Source organism: Trachymyrmex septentrionalis, unplaced genomic scaffold, assembly GCF_001594115.1.
Source record: "Trachymyrmex septentrionalis isolate Tsep2-gDNA-1 unplaced genomic scaffold, Tsep1.0 scaffold14, whole genome shotgun sequence".
Lineage (NCBI taxonomy): Eukaryota > Metazoa > Arthropoda > Insecta > Hymenoptera > Formicidae > Trachymyrmex > Trachymyrmex septentrionalis.
The window spans coordinates 820,953-843,525 of record NW_017304543.1 but is presented as its reverse complement, the minus strand read 5'-3'; the positions used below and the strand labels follow the sequence as shown (position 1 = coordinate 843,525).

The window sequence follows — 22,573 nt, the reverse complement described above, 5'->3', positions numbered from 1 at the left end:
AGAAGAACATATTGAAGCCTTTATTGTATTTTATAGAATATAGAATTTCATAGTATTTTATGGAGACAATAATGACTTCGTTCGACAATAGCTGAAGTTACTTCTTTTTCCTCCGAGTATTCTACAAGATGAAATAAAAGATTTTTTAGTACATCATTTTTTAAATAAAATTTATCTTTTTATTATAAAGTTTTATAAAATAAAACTTTAAGTAAATGTAACTTCACAATAATTCTAAATAATTTCAGAAAACTTCAGAAAAATGTAATTAGAGAATTAAATGTTTTACGTTGTAATTAAAATGTATATTGAACATAATAGTGTTTAACATGGACTCATGTGTTCCTTTCGTTCAAAGGATGTCTAGGTTCTTTCAACCTCTGTCGAGACTATAGAATTGAATGGGAGGCGGCCGGCGCGGCGGCTGGGCACAACTCTTTTCTTTTCTTTCTCTCCTGTTACGACTTACCATCGATCCTGTCGTCCTCAGGACAGGGATACTATTAGCCTTTCGCCAAGGACTAGGGTCATGCCCCTGCGAAACGATTTAGCGTTGAGTTGCATTCGATCGAACCATTCATTACTCGACGTCGGCGTTACGAGTTTATACGCCGTTGTGCCTGACCCCGGAGTTTGCTATTCGAATCACGGGGCCGCGTTATTCTTGACATCGTAGTCTGGAGATTTTACATCTCTCGTGGGGGAGAATAACAGAATATATTTTTGAAGTGGAAATGTGTATTTTCTTTGCTTCGTAGCAATTTCGCGAATTCAACTGACTTTGTTGAGTTATTACATCCTTATATATATACAATATAATACCCTAAATTGATCTCTTGTTAAGAAAACGCAATTAATAGACGAAAAAAATGTGAAATGCAAAATTATTGAATATTTACGTGAAAAATTATATATATTTGTGTAATTTTGTTTTTATTCTATAATCAATTTCTGTTGTTATTCTAAAAATGTTTACTTGTGTTAAGAAAAAAATTTCCAATGGATAAAACTCAAACTAAAAAAACATTTTATATATGATATTTGTAGGTAAAAATAATTTTTTACTTTATTGATGTTTTTATGAAATATTTCTTTCCTCCTATAATCTTTCATTTCTATCAAGTCAAGTTTTTCTTGTATTGCAATTTTATCCTTGATGAGTTGTTATGATGTTTAAAATCATTGTAAAATCAGTGTAGAAGCTTCCTATGATGACATCTCTTTACGTATTCCTCGCTCTGAGCGAAAAACACGTGGAGGCACGTGCACGAGGCGTCGCTTCTCGATCAGTTTCGTTTTCGCGACACGACTACAGGATACACGGTCGTTTTGGCCGCTATTCTAAGTCGGAGACAGCTAAGTGCAGACCTGTTGAAGATTTATCTGCGCTGAATCAAACGAGCGGACAGGAAAGGAAGCAGGGAGCGTCGAAGTTGCTCTGCGCGGCCAAACCCGCGCCGGACCATGGCTCAAAGGCATACCATTCTATTATTGAAAGCCCCGGCACCGTTAAAACGCGAGTCTTTCATTTTTGAACGAGTTGTTATATAGATACACCACCGCGAGAAGAGAGCGCAATTGCGACCGTACGCAAACAACGCTATCCTTTCTTTCTCGTTCTCCTCAATGACGGGTTTAGCCAACTCCGAGCCCCAAGTATTGTAAACCGATGTGAAATTTTTAATTTTTTATAAAGAGATAACAAAATTTAACATATTAATATTTCATATTTATTATAGAAGAACAGCAGATGCAGAATATAAAGCAATTAGTGTAATTATAGAAAAAATTGGAGATTAGAAAATAGGAAGGATTCTTTTTAAAAGTGATTTTTAAAATTATTTTCTATTTTACAAATATCCATTTTGATTTCGTTTAATATAATTTTTCTTAAACGTCTTTTGTTAATCTTTTTCATGCAAATGCAGGACTTTTTAAAGCAAAATCCGTTACTGCCTCTTCTCTTACTGTCTCCCTGTTTCTCTCCCTTCGGGTCCCTCTCCCTATGCGTACATTTATGTTCGACTTTTTCGAGGACTTTCGAGAGAGAGAGAGAGAGAGAGAGAGAACGGCACTCTGGCATAAATCGTTGTTTTACATGCGTCCTCCACACATTATTGGGGCGGGCACACATCTATTCCCGATAAAAGCCGAAACAATTCCGGTGGCTTTGTGTCGCGCAATGTTTTTCCACATCGGCCAGCCAGGATTGTCTACATCACTACGTTTATTGTCGTTTTCGAGCGCTGTTATTTAACTTGTCAGTGTGATATTGGATTAGAAGTTTTGTATTATTTGTCTATTGCAAAAATAACGGGGTCATATTGGATATAATACTAATTCTTCATTTTTATACACTTTGAAACTTTTGATTGTTTGATCCTTTAATGAAAATTGAATATTTCTCTCTATATCTTCTATAGTGCTTAAAACATTTATCAAAATATTTATTCTTCTAATGATCAAGAAATTACAAGAAAATATAGATTTCTTAAGAAATTCGTCATAATATAAAGATGTTGCGTGATGAGTTTTAAGTATAAGTGTAGATAGATTTTAAAGTGATATATTCCTTTACTTTAGAATGGGTCGTTTTATTTTTAGAAATGTGATAGTTGATATAAGAACGACTTAATTATAGAATTTCGTGTGGCGGAAGGCGGGACGTTTGTCGCGTTGTTTGGGTTTCTACAGTTTGAGTTCCATTATATCAAAGGGGTGAGTGCAATTACCTACACAGTTCTTTGTCCACAGCGTTGTTTGATTCGGGAACACTTACCGTAGTCTCTTTTGCAGTACTTGTTGAGATTTAGCCTCTTCGTGCTGGCGCGACATTTTCCGCACTGATCTGCAATAAAACAAAGTGAAAAACAAATTACGTGGCTTTCAGTGGCTTAATCAATTTATGGCTGCGCGGATTAATTTCCATGGGCGTAGTGTTGGCGAACGAGGGAACGCATTGTTAGTAAAGTATTCTTTAAATTGCACGCAAGAGAGAGAGAGAGAGAGAGAGAGAGAGAGAGAGAGACAGAGAATAGAATTCGGTCAGATCGAGCAATTGTCTTAATTGATTCTTGTGCAGAGGTTATCAAAATGGCGAATCACTATTATTACAGTAATCGTGGTATGCCTGACATGGTTAATCACATTAAGGTCTCACATAACAAAACCATATTAAGCTCTCTCACATAGTTGTGTTATTTATTCATGATTAACATCATTATATATATATTATTATGGGTTTTAATATATGAATCAAATTACATTGAAATGATATGTCTGCGTTATGAAAGCTTTATCTCTTTATTAAAATTATCAAAAATAACTATTGTTTCGCATCTCTCTTGAAATAATTAATCTTGCACTCCTCGAGAATGTAAATAGAGCAAGACTACAGAAAAGATCGATTAATTGGATTTCGCAGTTTGCAATGATTTAAATTAGAAATACAGTATTTAAGCATAATAGTCTGCAAATTCAATTTATTAATAATATAACAAATTGAGTTTGCAGACTATTTTGCTTTTGAAGCTATTGTGACTTTAATAAAATTATATCTTTGACTTATTTCCAAGTAAATTTTATTTTAAAAAATTATAAATTAAATAATGATTAATGCTAATTAAAGTTATAAGTATTTATATAATGTTGAAAATTGTAAGTTTGCAAGAAATTTTTCTTCGGTATTTTCAATAAATTACTTTCATATAAAAAAAATTCACAAAAGATATTTTGGAAGATACCTTTGGTATGCAATAGTCTATACATATATGCAACGTAGATCTGGTGTTAGTGGAGACGACAAATGAGTATCGTGACGTCACAGACGGGGAGCCTTCGACCTCGTGTCGCGTACACATTGTAGGCACTTGGATTACTTCAGCTCGTCTCGTCTCGTCTCGCACTTGACACGACCCATTATCATCCACCAGCGAATCCATCCATCTATTATCTAGCCGCGACTATCCATCCATTATATCCCATACGGTCAACGCGTCTCGCAGCCGTTCAATTAATTCCCCGGACAATATGTTATAGTCTCAACCGGAGGCCAAGAGAGGTGAAAGTCGGTAATGTGATTAGGACGAGACAAACTTTAGAACACTTGTTACAGAAGTTGAAAAGGAAGTAAGGTTTAGATTATCTTTTAGAAACAATGGAATGACTTGAAAGAAAGCAGATGATATCAAGAAATAACGAAAAATAAGAATTTTTACGTATTAAATGAATTATAAATATATGATGAATTATAAATATATGCAGTATACGATGAATATATTACATTTTTATCACATTGTTTCAATCATTGTCCACACATAATATGACATATTAATACATATTAAGTCTTCTACAGATATTATTTAAACGAATTAAACGTTACAATGTAGTTACATTCAATTTGGGACTTGAAAATTTGAATGAAACAAAATGTGGAATAAAGTTAATTTCAATAGTCTCTTTAAGAGAAGACTAGGTGAACTTGGGTAAATTTTCCAAACCCAGACGTATTTGGGCAGACGTCAGAAAAGTAGGACGCGCCCAGAACGTACCATAATTTTAAATTTGATTTGTTTGGCTATCGATTTTACTTCATGTTCTCTTTAAATTACGGCAGGGGTCCGATCAGTTCTGAGTACAGGTAGGCAGATGCAAATCGACGTCAAATGCCAGCCGCATGGGGCTAACTGGTGAATTAGCGTGAGCTGCCCACCTGGTGCTGATTCGCGATACCACGCTGATGTTCATTCGTTCGTACGTACGTCGGGACGTTCGCCGGATCACACACGTGTCGGGGATTGAAAGCGCGTGATTGATCGGCCGGCCGGGCGATCGAGAATTGCTCGCGAGATCGTCCGACTGTTGCGTTGATTTATCGGCAATGACGTGCTTGGATTTCATAACACGACGGAGATAGTAGTCGACGAAGAAGTTTTCTTGTGCTGGAACTGAATCTGTTGCGCATGTCCTACATGAGTCACAAACATGAGTGACATTCTCTTGACTTCTCTGGACGAATTAATAATACAAATATTGAATTGAAAATAAACTTATTCGTTATTATTACGGAGTCGCTTGGATGGCTTTTAACAGCCATCTTTAAATCAAATCGACAACTGCCGGATAGATTGTTGTACATACACACAGAAAATATCATTCAACTGCTAAAAAAAGTGATTGCTCAGACTTTTGTTTCTTTTAAATAATAGTTATTTTTAACAAAGAATATTTTCTTGTTAAAAATCTGAAAATTTATTTATTACAAATTTTCGAAAAATTTAGTATCAACTTAGTACTCAAACAAAGAATTTATTCTTTCTTAAGGTGTATAAGATATAAAATTTTATCGAAAAAGCGATTTTATGTAATAAATTGTTTTAATGTAATAATTTTGATTGAAGTATTAAATTTGGATTCAGAATTTATTTTAAATAAATTTAAGGCTTGTAATGAACTTATGAGATTTGCGGGTTGATAGAGATTTGATTACACCATTTGATTTACCCAGTGTTTGCATCGGCATATACATTAAGTGCGACCGATGGAATTCGCCATTATATTTGTTTACGCATTGCGAAACATCAGTTCGTCGAATAAACGACATCGAGCAGGAAATTGGCGAAAGAAAAATATCGGTCAGATGAAATATTTAAAGTCACCGAATAGATGGGAAAAAAATATTTGTTTTCCGATACGCGAGAGCAACTGATTCTTTCACATGCATGGTATTTTACGACTTCAAACATCGCGCATCCGCTTCGCGAAAATGGACGATGTACGGCAAAAAAATAAGGTAAAAACGTGCTATGGGAGAAGAACACTTTTCAAACGGGATAACATACGCGCGAGTGCCGACATTGTCACACGGTATCTCGCATTCCGCTCGCGTTTGGAGTACGGCATCAGTGAACGACCGCTGCATCTTTTCTTATTTTTACTGTAGAGCGTTTAAATCAATAATCTCTCCGTTTTAATGTTCTTTATTCACATTACGAATATAAAATAATTCCCTCCTGACGCAAAGCTGATATATTTGAAGCATTAAATCTTGTACTACATGTACTTGCGTAAAGGAGTAATATTTTATCTCGAGAGATATTCAGTTATTTAATAAGATTCTCAGCTGGTTATTCACTGAACGGGACAACTCGCATACATCGATACTCTTTCTCGTTCGCGTGTCGTTTATCAAAGTATATCGCGAAGTGGCCGCGAGAGGCATGCCTGATAAACGCGAGAGCACGAGAGAGACACTTTGCTTTCACGGGTGAGTTGAGAGAGATGAGAGCTTTGAGATCTTTGACCCTGGGAGTGTCGAACTTTTTACTGTACTATTATCATAGACTCCTGTAATATACGCCGAATAGCTAAGCTGGTGAGATATGAGTGAGGAAACATCACTACATGCAATACAAGAAGCGGAATTCTTTATGAACTATAAGATATCCGCATGCTTTCTGTATGCGAGATTTTTCTCGACATATATTTTGAATGTCGTAATCTTTTTTTGTATCGCCAACCTGATTCAATAAACTTCGATCTCTCTTAATGAAACAAAGATCGAATCGAGAATAGAATTTAATGGATTTTGTAAACGAAATGCACTTCATGTTTGAGGAGCAGAAGAGATCATATGTATGTTCGTATAATTTTATTTTATCCTAAAGTATTTTACGTGGATAATGAAACTCTGCGTTATTTTAATTAAATTTAATTAAATTTACGGGTTGCAATAAAATTGATCCTCGTGTATTCTCTTTTTGAAATAAGACCTAGCATTTGGATCTTTTTGCTTCTCAAGTGTAGATTTACGCTAATCGTGCGTGTCGCACACTACTTCAATCGCGTGCGAGAGCGGTCAATACGATCGATCCCGTAATCATGGTTAAATGCCTTCAAAGAAACTAATCCTTTTTCTCATGGCCAGTGCTCGTTTTAATGCTCAGTGTGGTTAGGAAAGGTTTAGCAGTTACGCACTGTCGAAGCCAACAAGATGTGCGCATGCTCTTCTTATTTATCTCGTTCTTACCGCGATAATTTTACCTCTGTCGATCCTGCCTCCCGGCTACTCGGTAACTTAACTCTAATTATTAGCAGCGATCTTCTCTCCTGTGAAAACTTAAACACATCTGTAGTATTCGAGCGTATAATAAAGTAAAAAGAAAAAGAAATGAAAAAAGATGATTAGCGAGTACGATTACACGAGTGAAAAGGTGAAAACAAACGTACGCAAATTCAATTTGCTCTTGGCTGTCTATTTGAATTGGGATAATTAGATCTTTTTGAGATATTTAATATTGAGAAACGGAAATGTAATTTAGATTTATTTATTATTACATGTTAATATCGCGCAGTGGCAAAAGGAATATGTAAAATTGCTGTGATATGTATAAAGATACGTATATATATATATATATATATATACATACAAGAATGTATAGAAATTTCACGAGAAAAATAAACTCTTGACTAAATTATGTTTTATTATTATGTATCTAATTATAGAGTCACTAATTATGAATTTGGATTATCTGAAAATTATATTTGATAATTTCCAGATAATTCAAATATCAATAATTTGTTTAAACAATTAACAAAAATTTGATTTGAACGAATACTAATAGCATTATTAAATAGCATTATTAATAGCATTATTCTACGGAAAAAATATTTGTAAGTAGTGTATTGCATTCTTCTTCCGTTATTCTTATTTCAAATAGTTATATTTACTAGATTTAAGTAAGTTTTCCCTTTTTTTCATTGTAACTGTTATGTTACTTCTTACATAAAGCAGCTAGTGCAATAGATAACTTCTATAAATTTTTTTATCATTAAAAACGAGAATTCGTAAATGAACTTATTTTATCACGTCACGTTTTTGAAGTACTTCAGCTGAAAAATACAAAAAATGCCACTTTTGGCTTTAATTTTCTCAAAAACATGACACGATACAACAATTTCATTTATTATAATTCAATTTCAGCATTTTTGGCAAAACTTCGTTCCGTTAGTGGTTTAGAAAAAAAGTATAAATTTGTCGAATAGTGTTGTAATCAGATTCGTTTATGAGTCAGAAACTATAAGGTAATGCTTCGTTATTCCTTGTAAAGAAAATTTGATTTAAATTGAGTCAAGAGGTAGTTGCAATTCCAAGTTTTCTTCGCACTCTTATTTTTGTTCTGCAGCTTTTATCTTAATGCGTGGACATATGCTTTCGAAACAGCTTGCGGGATCGCGTGTACGCGCGCGGCACGACCGTTGATACGCGCCATTCATAAGCGTCCTTTAGACGAGTCGCCATTCATCCTAGCCCATTCATCGGCCGACCGTCCCCAAGCGCGGTGACGATGGCAGTCGGAAGTCGCGCGATTTAGAACGTTGATATTCGCATGCGCGCGCGCGTGTAATCCGCTTAGATCCAATCGTTGGGTATCGTTAATACGAAGCGTCCGATCGGGACTTCCTTTGTGCCTTGATTATTGTCAATTTGTAATCGCATGAGGCGCGAAAGCTTTTATTAACTGCGAAGAATGCTTCTTTGGGTTTATTTAACATAAAGACGGAGACACTGATTCACTTCGGGCGAAGATCGATTCTATTTTATTATTGCGATTTTAGGGCAAATTATGAATTTTTTTAATGGCTAAGTAAATCGATGAGATTACTTTTATAAATAGCTTTTAGTACGTTTTATTAAAAGAAAAGAGATTCTATAATTTGAAAATGTTTTGTATTATAATTTAAAAAAAGTTTTATGTAATCAATATTAATATTATAATTCACTATATATTATATAGTAACAAATTTATTTTCGTTATATAAAGAATTGTTATAAATTACATGCAAAGAAATATTTTTAAAAATAATAGGGCAATTTTTGTTTTATCTATTATTTATACATTATCTATTATTATATTATTAAAGCTGGTGTGACCTAATTTAGCAATGAGAATCTCAGAGATATCTCATGTTAATTTAAGAAGATGACATTGGTATCCGTTTAGACTAGGAAAAATTTTGGAAGTTATTTTAACCTTGACTGTGAATATTTTTAGTCTATGCATATTCTCAGCGTATTAATCGTTACTGAGAACGGTTACGTAAAGTGATGTAGAATTTTATGACACTTGTTTTTAGTGAGCTGACCTAATACTATTTCTGTTTTATGAGAGCCATATTGCTGTCGAAGTGTATTAAACATGATATAAAGAATTGGAGGAAGATAGATATTTATTCAAATTCTTAAATATCAAAGTGTAAAATATATTAACTAAAGTTCGAGAACAAGTAATCATATATTTCTAAAAGTTATACACAGTAATACATACATATTAAAATATTTCTATAATTTTACAATATTATATAATAAATAGAAAGGAAATGAATAAATGAAAAAAGTTACGAAAAAAATCAAAGGAGATTATTATTACTATCATTTAAATATTTAAAAAATAATGTATTGCAATAATTTGCAAAGTGTAGCAATTGTGAAATATATAAAAATTTTGTTATTAAAATGTTATTAAAATAAAAAGTTGTATGATTTTTTTTTTGGAAAATTATGCCTTAAAAACTTGTAGATTAAATTTTAAAATTTATTTTACAAAATGAAGATCATAATTTTACTTTACTTTGCAAGATGCTAAAATTTACAATAAAATTTTTATAAACATTACACTTTTACTATTACGTAACAAATTTCATTTTTATAATTTTTCTGCAACTTCTTATATGTTGGATAAGACTTTTATTACTATATTCGCGAAGATGATAGACGATACCAGATTATTTTCTCTCTAAACTTTTATCTAAAAAAAAAAAAACTAAATTTAATCTTGCCTGTTTCTTTGAAAATTCAAGAGAGTTTTTTTCACTGACTTACAATTAGCCTTACAACGCCTATGGTGTGCGGATTCTTTCCAAGTGATGTTGTTCCTAGTAACGGACGTAGATTAATCTTTCGCAACGTGACTGTGTTTTCCTTGGCAGAAGGGCTACGCCACGCGCAAGAACGCGCTCGAGGTTTAAAGATGAATTTCGTAAATTCTCGTCTTAGCCGCGATACTTTTAAAGCCAAGGAAAACATCAATACTGGCACGACGTTATTGCCTTCTCGAATCTCTGTACAGCGATACATCTATAGATGGATATAAAATTTTAATTTTTTTAAATTTATCTGTAACACGAACGAGGCACTTGATGCAACAATTAGTCGATCTTTTGTGAAAATTTGGTTGGAAAAAAATGAAACAACAAAGTGAGATTGAAAGTTACAGTTTTAATGAATTTTTCCAAGCTAATGACATTTTTTAAATTTAATAAAAATTGTTACTATATTTAATTGAAAATAATTTAAATTTGACCTCTCTTTCTTTTCCTCTTTCAATATATCGTACCTTTGTTGTCTGACATATAATAAAAAATTGTTTCGTTTGCGAAATCCTTCTTAGATGACTTATGTGTTGGTTTCACGTTATTTTATATTAGATACATACTATATATACATAATACACCATTCGTGTGCGCGACTGATCCTTCTGCATTTCACGCTCAATCTGGCCAAGCACATGTAGGCGTCTGAAAGTATTTGCGGAGCGGGATGTATACCGGTGTTCGTCAACTAAATCCAGAGTTCGCGAGAAAAGATTTCTTGGAAGTTACCGGAATAAGGAAAGAAAGCGGAGGCTGGAAAAGAGATGCGGAGCGAGATCCGTACGAGATGCGAACCGGTATTTTCTTTCCACGCCTGTCTCATTCAGGTATTCGCGGAATAATGAGATTATATTGCGGCAGCTGTTCTAAAATAAACTGCAAGTGCAAGCGGAGACTGGGACGTGTACAATACTCACTCGTAAAATATTTCAATACTTTCATTCAGGTAGACATAGAAAAAGATATAGTCGCGAGAAACCTTAGGATTAAACTGGGAAAAAGGGCACATAATATACTTATACGTAGAACATATTTTATAATTTACCCAATCTTTTTGGCTCCCGCTGTATATTCTTTTTTTTTTCTTCAAGAGAAAGCTGGCGAAGTTTTTTTTTTATTTTTAAGTCACACGTATTCTAAGACCTTTTTCATGTGACGTTAGGACGTCTGTATATGTACTGCATGTACTATATGTGTATGTAGTCGACGGGAAATATAATACTTTTGAAAACCGTTCCAGAATCTTCGGGCTTTTCTCATAAATCCGACAACGCCTTCCGTCCGCAGGAAGCAGAACAGGAGATTGCTTCGAAATCAATTTACTTTGACGTAATTCATCTCCGCGGTCTGTTTGAAAGGGTCAGAATCATCCCTTGTCTCGAAACTAAAAGCCGGCTATCTGCTATCACTTTTAATACATATATAACACGTTTAATAAAATAAAAGTATATTAAAATTAACGATTTCGAGAAAAGCTCGAATTGGGGACACGTTTAAATGCGAGTTAGAGTCTGAGTTAACATGATGTCAAATATAAAATGGAAGATGGTGATCAAATTCTCTTTATTTATATGTCAAATACGTTTGCTATTTCAATTTGTAATTAAAGATTATATTATAAGAATTGATTTTCTGACTGCATCGAGATCGAACGATTTGGGTCGCGCGAACTGTGAAAATTGTGTTAAAATGGTATAAAACACACGTAAATGAAGAAGATGCTCGCGATCAAAAACACAAGTGAAAAGGATAACGTCATGATTATATCGCACAATATCGAATTTTCTGCGAAATAGACGAGTTGCGCGAGAAATCAAATATTGTATTTTCCGGATACGTTGCTGCACCCTGGATCACGCTTGCATATATTGCGGTGCACAGCGCACGTAGCTTCAGTCCTGTACCACCCTGGAAAATCCAATTTTCATGGGCCAAAATAAACCTCTATCGAATATCGTGGTCACGCGTGGAAATGTACGACGTGACTCGCCGTTTCGACATTTGTGGCGAAATTTCTAACGTACTATATTCCTGCGTCGACAGTCGGGGTATTATTGCATAATTACGTGATCCTCATAGGTGCGGAAGCACGAACGGTGTAACAATATAAATGCGGAATTTGCACTCCACATGTACTTCTGGTATAATAAGACGATTGTAACGCGCAGCAAAGACACTATAATATCTCGTAAAGTTTATATAGCAGAACACACCAGTATTTACGAGTAGATAAGCTTATTATCAGTCAAGAAATTACCAGTTGAGAATCACTATGAATTAATGATTCTTATACAAATTTATGTTTGCCAATTAAATTAATTCCATTGTTTTTTCCCTTCAAGAATGGGAAATGAATTTCATTTATCAACATGAATAATAATGTATTCTGAGACTGCAACAGAAATGCTACGATCAACTTTTTTTCTCGGCAAAGAAAGTTACGAAATGAATAAAAAAATTTTAGGAGAATTTTTCATATATAATATCGAGTCAATATTATATCTCTCTTTTCTCTCTCTCTCTCTCTCTCTCTCTCTCTCTCTCTCTCTCTCTCTCTCTTTGTCCGCAGTTGATAAGCTACATCCAAAAACATAACTACAGATCTACTGAATTCGGTAAATGCAACCACATCACGTTTGCACACGGTGCAATACGCAAGCGAGGTTACATAGCAATATACGTGAAAATGTCGACTCCCGCATGGCGCCGAATTCCCATATAGTTTATACTACCTACGATCGAGAATCACGTGCAAACGTGAGTAGCAAAGAAGCAGGAAAGATAAAATGGCAAATATAATATTTATTTTGGAATTTAACTATCTTTTCCTATTTTCATTTATACTGCTAATTATGTAAAAAATTCTACAAGTCATAAACGTATTAATTTTTGAATGATACGATAATCTGGAGTAGTATAAGTAAATTCATATTGAAATAAAAGGACTTGTACTTTTCACATTAATATATCGCGCGTAATAGAAAATCAAATTAAAGTGAGTAAACGCGTTAAGACATTTTAGTTCTACAGAGAATAAGAAAAAGGCAAGACCATTAATTCTGTACGGAAAAAATGGTTAAAATATGTAAAAATTTAGCTATGTGTGATAAAGTTTTAGATATTTTAGCAAAATCATTCTTTCCGTGTGTTTAATTAATTCAATAACTTAATTAAATTTGATAATATTTCTTAATAATAGTTCACTAATAATAATTGAACTTAATGACTTTATATTTATAAATCTAAAATATTAATTCGATTTCTTTCCTTTCTCTTTTATTTATTTTACTTAAATTTCATCATTTAATTGGTATGAGTAATGTGTCAATTGTTTCAGCTTTACGTATAACAATATTGTAACTGTCGCACCTCTGGCTCCCTTGTGAGGGAACGTGTCCCTCAGTTAACTTTATCAGTGTCAACAGCGACATTGACGCGATTATCCGGAACATGACATCGGATTTACTTTGTCCGATTGCTGATTGGGATATTCGATGCGTCGCGGGATGTAATGACTGGGAAACTGACAATTGCGCGCGGTCGGTTTCTCCGTACCGCGTTTTGGCCGATCGATGCGACCACTCGATCGGAAAGCTCGACCTTACGGCATGGTCGCGGTCGATTCGGCGAAGCGATGGGTTCAGGCGGATTGGCGCGGGTTAATCGACACAAAGGACGTTTCGTTAGTCGGGAATTAAACGGATTATGGTCTCAATTGCCCGCCATCGTGATCGATCCGCATTTGCGAACGCGGTCAGCTGTACCGTCCCGTTTCATGCCGTTACGATCCCGTCCGGTTTCCGTTTTGTCCCGCTTCCGTATATCCGTAGTACAGCTCGATGGCTCGATATATCCCGTCAGCGAGTAAATCCCCGCGAGCGAACTGTCCGGCCGAGTGCGCAAACTTCACCGCGAAGATCAGGAGATTTCTCGCGAACTTGCAAGCGGCTTTAGTCGGCTTTAGTCATTCGCCTCTGAAGCAGGAAGTCCTGGATCTGTTCATACTCCTGCGAGTTCTCAAGCGAATTATGATTCAGGATCTAAACTATAAGCAAGTGACGTCATTTCGGATTACTTTTAATGATAGGTATATAGTACATATATCGTGTATCGAAACGTTAACTGTACGCGTACATCTAATTTTCGTTTTTGAGGGAATTCTAAAGTCGTCTGTTTTATTGATCAAATACGATTATTTTCCATATAAGTATCTTTCTAATTGCCATTACAGAGATTTGAAAATCCTTTTCCAAAATTAAAGTATAAACAGTAACATAGTGCAAACCGGGTCGACTTTACGCAAAAAACGAAAAAAAGTTGGAATTATAGTTTTGTTATCAATTTTTGATATTGAACAATATTTGCTTCATATACAAGTTTTATACTTTGTATGTATAAAACTTGTATATGAAGCAAATATTGTATCTTTGGATTAGATTGGCTTGGACTAGGAATTACATGAATAAACAATGTTTTTTTGGGATCTTAAAATTGTACTTAACACGAAAGATTAGTTAGAAAATTTGCACCCACATATACGTGCGTGCGATATTGATGCAATAGTATGCAATAATGTGTTAATGACACGTAAATCGTATGTGTAAGTCCCACTGAATCGGTAAAACAAACGACTTTAGGATCCTTTTATATAAAATTGGTCTTTTGTAATTGAAATCACGATATGCTCTTCTTTCTTCTAACAAATAAAAATTGCAATTAAACTAATAAGATATTAAATTATTCTAGATATGATTACTCAAATTAATAGTTTTATAATTTATTAAGAAAATTAATGCAACGGTATAAAAAAATCATATTAGGCACAATAAAAAATCGTATTAAGTACAATAATAATAATAAGAAATAGACGACAATGTAAAAACGTGTCGATTTTTATTCTAACGAAAAGTAAGCGATTTTTGCATTTCAATTCGATATTCGTCGAACTATCGTCGTTTCTCTCGCGGTTATCTCCGCATTCTGTGTCGTGTCTGGACTTCGTAATTTGGTTGAGCGACTCGATGGCTTCGATCAATAACGCGTACAAGTTTCTCACAAATTGTCCGATGCTTGTTTGATTGTTTCGCCGGCGACAATGATAAATTGCTTTTGGATAGTATTCTCACTGCTTGTTTAGTAAAACGTGATAAGTATAATCACTCTATGTCTAAAAGATTTAATTAAAGGTATCTTAATTAAAAGACATAAAGATTAATATTTTTTGATCGATCTATATTATCTTTATTTATATACAGGCTCTCTATCTCTAAATCAATTTACGTTTGCAGTAAGTAATTCAGTCAGTTACCCGCAAAACATTGGATAATGAAAATTGTAAACCCGTACAGGAAATAAAAAGATAATATTCACGAATTGAATTCCGGAAATATACGGAAATCGTGCTTCGGAAACTATAAAAAGTGAGGGGGGGGGGGAAGATTGGGAACTACGCCAAACAAAAACTCGCTCCATTCCGCTTCACATTTGTCTGGCTTGATTTCTCTGTTTCTTTCTTTCGATGTATCTCTCTATTAATCCGTCTCCCTCCGATAGCATTCGGAATTTCGGAAATTCCGTTCGATAGCTTTGGCGGACGTGATCGTTGTGCCTGCGCGCGTGGAATTTTCGATATTTTTATTCGATAACGCCCATCGGCAGGCGGCCCGTCGCGGGGCATCTCGATTGAATTTCAAACGATATTCAAATTACGTTTAATTTGGTTAGCTACCAGTGAATGCGCACATGAGAGAGAGAGAGAGAGAGAGAGGGGGGGGAGAGGGAGAGAAAAAGAGAGGAAAGAGATAAAACGAGACAGCCCGCGCGTGTATGCTTTCGACGCCGATGCTCGCATGCGGTTCCAGGTGGGTTCGAGGTCGGGGGTGAGATATACGGATTCTATTATCGACTATACGGTTCATTAAAATGGCACGACATTTACAAACAGAGCATCGTCTGTTTCGCTCGATCGATGCCGCTCGGAAAAACGGAAGCGCGATACAACAACCATGTTTCACTGGTCTGCAAACAAAACTATTGAGCTTGTGTCGCAAACGTTACACATCAATTTTTTTGAGGGGTGAGAGAGGAGGAAAAGAGTTACAGGTGGTAACGACCTATTTGACACCTGCCGAAATCTGTTGTTAAAATAAATTCTTTTTATTCTCATTGTCAGAGATTTTCGAAATATGTTTTCGATATTCAATAAGAACGTTACTATTTCTATTGGATAGGTAATCTTTATTTTCAGTTTCGATTTACAAATTTCTGCAAAAAATCTCCGATATATGTATAATAAATATTTTTAAATATAAAATATTATTAAAAAATTACAAATGTTTGAAATTTTTAGAAATTAATAACAATAAAAATTACAATACTTTTGATTATTTTCGAAAAATAAATAGCAAATATATGTGATTATTTGATTAGACAGATATGTCTGATAACATAATATGACGTGTAAAGAACTGAATTTACGTGATATAAATATAACAGTCTAGAGTAATTTGCTTTTGTTTTAATTCATGGCGTAAAAATGCGTAACGCTTCAATTTTTCAGCGATACAAGTTTCCGCGTTCGGGGCCCGCGGTTCGCGATAGCGCGGCTTTTAAAATTATTTACCTCTTCGATATTCGATAACGCGTTATCGGCAGCCGCCAGGAGCGTCCGTTGGAGTCCGGAATCGCCAAACGCGTCGAGAGCTGTCGCTGTCGGAACAGAACGGGGTAAAAGTCGGGGGTGGATTGGTGAGAGAACCGTTCCTCGTTTATTGCCTCGGCACCCGGGGTGCCCGGAAACGAGTGTCGGGGTGCCGTCGGGTTCATCGCGAAGCCGAGATAAAAACGTAAACGGCGGACGAGTCGATCGCGAATCGACGTTCCCGCCCGGCGGCGCGCGGAGGATGAATATTTGACGATGTTTGCAGGAATTGTATAACGGGTGCTCCCGCGGGCGTTGTTAGCTGGGGTTAATCAACGTGGCTGTCTCGAAATGCAATCTCGTGGTCGCGTCGAATGAGAGAGAGAGAGAGAGAGAGAGAGAGAGAAAGAGAGAGATCCAACTTGCAACTTAAAAATTTGTTTTATCGCTCGCTACGGCGAGGATTAATCATGATAACAGTGTGTGTTCGTTGTACACTTTTTAATCACATTATATAATATCGATTTCTGTTGAAATTTTAGTGTATATTTTTCATATTGTATCACATTTTAACTGTTAATATATATAATAGCAATTGTGCCAACAGTGATAAATAAATTCAAAATAAACATATTAAAATAAATTTATGATAAAACTAATATATTATATAAGCATATAATGTTAAATGAATTAAATGTATCAAATAAGATGAAAAGAGTATTGCACGCTTTTAATCGAAATGTAATTTGACAAGTTTACATTAATATAAAGTTCAACAGAATTCACTAAAGGAGGGACGAAGTTATTAATAACTAAAATATTTAATTTAGGAACTTTACAAATGCAAAGAATATGACGTTTAATTAAAGTTTGATAAAGAAGTTTTATTTTCCTATAAGAACACATTTTTACAAGCGCCTATTAATGCAATATTTTCGCGTTTCAAATTTTCGAGTTTTCGCAGACAGCGACTTGTAGAGCTGTCTATAAAATCGAGAGCCGAGAGGCAACTTGTAAGAAATGCGAATTGTGGAATGTTATCGCAAACTTGCTATTAAATACAATTGTGAGAATTACTATTGTAAGAGAATTACTGTTGTTGACGTTGCGTGTCAATTGGCAATTTTTGCAATCTTAGTAACAACTTTCTTGAGAAACTCGCGCAAAATGTATAAATATTCTCAAATTATATACAAGAATCACAGATATTTTGCTGAAGTATTTAAAAATTTTACTAGACACAGATTTCAAAATAATTTTGTAAGAATTTCAAGCAAGATAAGAAATTCTGCAAGAACCAGAAGACTTTTGATACCAGATTGAATGTCCTACATAATTATTTTGATGGTCCAACAAAATTATTTTCAGAGTTGTATCTATATATCCAAAATTTTAAATATTTTAGCAAAAACGTTCTTTTTATGCTCCAACCGAAAATAAGATTAAATGTTTATCAAATAATTCTGAAACATGCAAATACATCTAATATATTTAAATCCATAAGTACAGAATTATGAAGTGGCTAAATTGAATAAAACATACATTTTCATTTTTAATTGAATTATCTCAATACACATAACTCTTACAACACTCTTAAATTTCCTTTAAAGGAATTCTGAGAAATTCTATCGACGTTTCCGCGTTCTATTATACATATGTTACGTTTTTTAAGAAATTACTTTTTAATTTTATTTGGAAGAAGATTATTTCGTAATTCTGGAACACCCTGTTGTGTAAGCGGTGCAAACAAGCGTATCGAGACGAAGTATCTTCATTATTTGTATATCGCACCTCCCGGACCTCTCATTAAAAACCACCTTTTGAGAACTTGACGATCTACCCTGAAATGAGCCCTCGAAGCGGAACTGCTGTCTCCGTTGTCGAACGATTAACGATGTATGAGTACCTCGTTTAATTTTCACCGTCCCAACGGACGAAACTTTCGTGTAATCGTAGTGGCACAGAGTAAATATTTTCTATTTTTAAATATTTAAACGAAATATGTTAAATTAACTATTTTGTAAGTATAAAACGGGACAACTTTAAAGAAGTATACTCTTTGACGCAGTCAACTTTGTTTTAGTGAAAATTTAAATAGAGATCTAGCGTAGTTATTTATATGCGTAGTTATTTCATATTTAGATTCTCAAAAGCGCTTTGCTAAATAATAAATGTCTTATATCTTACTTAAGTTCAAAAAAAGACTAATGGAAAAGTTAATTGCGGAGCACTTAATAATTACAATAAAAAGCACCTGTGAAAAAGATATATATATGATACTCTTTGATACATACCTTTCATTAAGAAGATATCTCGGTCCTACATTTCTTTAAAATGTACCTTGGTAGTTTATATAATTATAAATGATAAATATTTCGCTAAAAACACTGCTATCCATTAATGAATCTTTCTTTTTCTCATATCATAGTCGTTCATTACAAATTCTCTTTTTGCAAATTAAAGTAACGGATATAAAACATTATGTGTAAAAAAAAAAGCAATTTAGGATTTAAGAGATTAAACTTTATCAATCTAGACATGTCAAAAAGATTTCTTATTCTTGAATTGCTTTACGAAATACGAAAGCGCTCGATAATCTAATACCTAATACGTTATTCCACGATCCGGTTTAGGTCTCGTGTCGTCGGGCAACTTCGGTAAATTAGTAAATTGCGTTCCGCGCGGCATCGTGAGCAAAGCCGGGGGCGAGTCTCACGAATCGACAGATAATCGTTTCCGCAATCTAGTTTCTACGATCGTGGAGCTACATACATCGTCCCCCTCCCGACTGATAAACTCCAAGAGTTTCTCCCATTCCGGAGAGGATTGTCTCGTGGGATCAGTCGGGAAGATTTAAGCTGCTGCGCCGGAATCCCCCGGAACTCGAGACAAATAGCCCGAAATAAGGATGCGAATGCAAACCGAAGGACTGGTCGATTTATCGGCTCGGTATAGTGTCGCCGATACTACTCCTTCGGCGGAGACCTATGTCTAAGGCAACGTCTAAGATCGCTCGTTTTTCACGGAAAAAGCATTTGGATAAAATTTGCTTGATATCGTTGAAGTGGAGAACTGAGATCTGTGACGCGAAAAAATAGGCGATATTTTATCCACATGCACGTTATGTGTTGTTGGGGAAATATATTTTAAAGTAACTCTACATACATCTCATAACGGCAGTATACTTTATTTTGTTAAAAGCATATCGATATGAAGAAGAGGCATCAATGAAATAGGAATTTTTTATTATATGTATCATGTTATTTTATTTTCTCATAACTGCATATGCTTTCTTTAAAATATATGAACTAGGGAAGATTCATTATGTTTTACAAATTTCTAAATTTATGTGTGCGTCGTAGATTTATATAAACATACTTCGTGAAGTTTGATTAATTTTTTTAGGGCTTACATATATTTTCTCCAGAGAGGAGGATTTACATTTCTCTTAAAAAATGCTTTCCGTTATAGATTATTGGGAAGATTATGAGTACACATGTATGATGTGTGTGTGTGTGTTAGATTTGTCTCAGCTAGAACATTCTTCATCATCGTTTAAGTGTACATTTAACCAGTTGCAGCATTACAGTCGTTTCTGTGAGATTCGGAAAATGTTAAAAATTCGATAAGCTAGCAATTAGAAAAAAATTTTACGTTACTTATAAAATAAACATGTCTGTTCTTATTTCTGTAATATGTTACATAATACTATAATAATATATCATTCTATTATATATATATATATATATATATATATATGCAATTATTTGCCATCATATATTTACGCGTCGCGGTTGGCCTGTATAAAAGCCTATAAACTCTTTCCGCTTTGTATGCCTGCAGAAAAGGATATTCAGAATGTACATATGTAGGTACGTTGTTTGCATTTTATTCTAGCCTCGTCCGCCATCTCGACGACGCGCACGATTTAATTAATTATGCGTTGCACAAAATGCACGCCCCCATTTACCTGTCACATGCCCTCTTTTGTCCCTCTCGTCTCGGGACGAGGCGGGGACACACACGCGTGGTGTGCGCTCGTGCAGTCTCGTAAAGTAACGTCTTAATTATAAAAGGGTCGACACGCTGTGTGTGCCTCACGAGGCACCTTAAGCACCTTATAGCAGCCGTGCGGGACCTTAATGGCCGCGTGGGTGACTGCCAGCCGTGACGGCGGTGGAGAAGAATCTACGGTTTTTCGCGCGGTCGCCCTTGAGACAGGAGACCGCCCCCTGCGGGGGTGAGTAAGCGCACGTTCTCAAAATGCGAGACACATTCGCCTCGAAATTAAACGGACACGATTAAGCGCCCGGTTGGCTTAAGGCTGGAATTTACGCGGTGAGTCGCACACACGGAACCCGGTTACTGTGATGTTAACGTTGTTAGACAAGCCTCAACCGCAACGCTCGGTGTAATTTTGCAAACATTCCGGAAAGCTTGCGCATTCCCTATACATTCTTGACTATAATTTGACAATACGAGTCCTATAAGATATACATATACAGTAGTTTTTATTAATTTTCGAGCTAAGTTTTTACCATATTTTTCGTGGTAACACAAATCGATATAATAAATTTTTATGAAATTAATTTTTCTGACGAATGATGTATGTAATTCAATTACTTCTTAATGTTACTTTATTATATAAATAAATATTATATAATATGTGTGATAATAATAATTAATTTTTAAGTTTTAACCCTCCGTCTGCAATCTTTTTAAATCTTTTTTTATACAAGCAAAATTTTAAATTTCTCCAAACAAAAGGAATATGGAATCAGAAGTCCCTCCTGAAATAATTGAGAAGACAATTTGGTAATGAAATAAAGATGTTGTAAAGAATGTAAAGTATAAATATCGATTTTTTTTCCTACATTTTTTGGAAGCTTAGAACAGTAAAACTACTTGGACTGGACAAAAAAAGACTCGTTGCAAACGAAGAATTAATATGATATTGATAAGAATAAAATCTTTTTCAATAATTGGATAAATTTGGAGTCTATAAGAAATTGTTATTAGCGAAATGGGGGTGTGTTGGGATATAAATTTGTATAAATTTCCGTCTAACCTAATTTCACGCGTGAGGTAGTTCGTGTGGCTATCGAAATACTCCCGTGAGCTACCAAAAACATACTTAAATGGTCGTTACTTAACTACGGAGGGGACAATTTGCGTTTACACGAAACTATTCGCTGTTTACTTATACTGAGCTGACTGAACTCTGCGAGAACACGAGTGACTTACTTTCCTCAACTATGCTAGTTTGCCTCGAAGCGATCTCCATGGACTAGTTACGGTTGCAAATTGACCGCAGTTCCCTTCTACTTCTTTCATGTAACAATCTTTTGAAATTATTGCGATTTATATCTGATTCTCCATACAGTAAATCGATACACATTACTTACTTATAAATACCATAAATATTATGTAAGATCGGATGTATTCTTGGTCCATCGACAAAAATAATTACAAGTGTTCTAATAACAAATATTACTCATACAAATATTAGTTAATGATTTAAATGTATATTTTATTGGTTATCTTGATCTTTAAAAATTATTTAACAAATATTAACGAATTTAATAGTTTTTGATTTATTTAAGACTTCTTTCGAATTTGCAAAATGCTTTTTCTTAATCATCGTGTTTCGACATAGTTTGATAGTCGCTGCGACAACATCATTAACGTGGAATTCTTGTAAGCCTGAGGGTTCCCAGAGATTCTCAAATGTAAATTTTCCTGCTTTTTACATCAATTCGTTAGCAACAAAATATTGTTAAATAACGCCATATATCTACATTTGTGTTATACTTATATATCTGCATAATCATATCTTTATACACTGTATATATTATTAGATATTTTTTGCATAAAATATTATATATTTCTATGACTTTATATGACTGGTATATATATACACAGCTAAACAAAATGTAAATTAAAAAATATTTTCGAAGTCTATTTTCACATTTATTCAGATGTAAGACCCGTTAATAAAAATAT

General features: G+C 34.5%; 1 protein-coding gene across 1 annotated transcript in view; it reads right to left on the bottom strand.

Annotated features, from left to right (window-relative positions):
* Positions 1-22,573, bottom strand: part of LOC108745600 (netrin-1-like) — a 199,808-nt gene that overhangs the window by 1,206 nt on the left and 176,029 nt on the right. Inside the window, exon 5 of the mRNA XM_018481849.1 lies at positions 2,780-2,848. Coding sequence (XP_018337351.1) covers positions 2,780-2,848 — 69 coding nt within the window. The remainder of the gene's footprint in view (positions 1-2,779; positions 2,849-22,573) is intronic.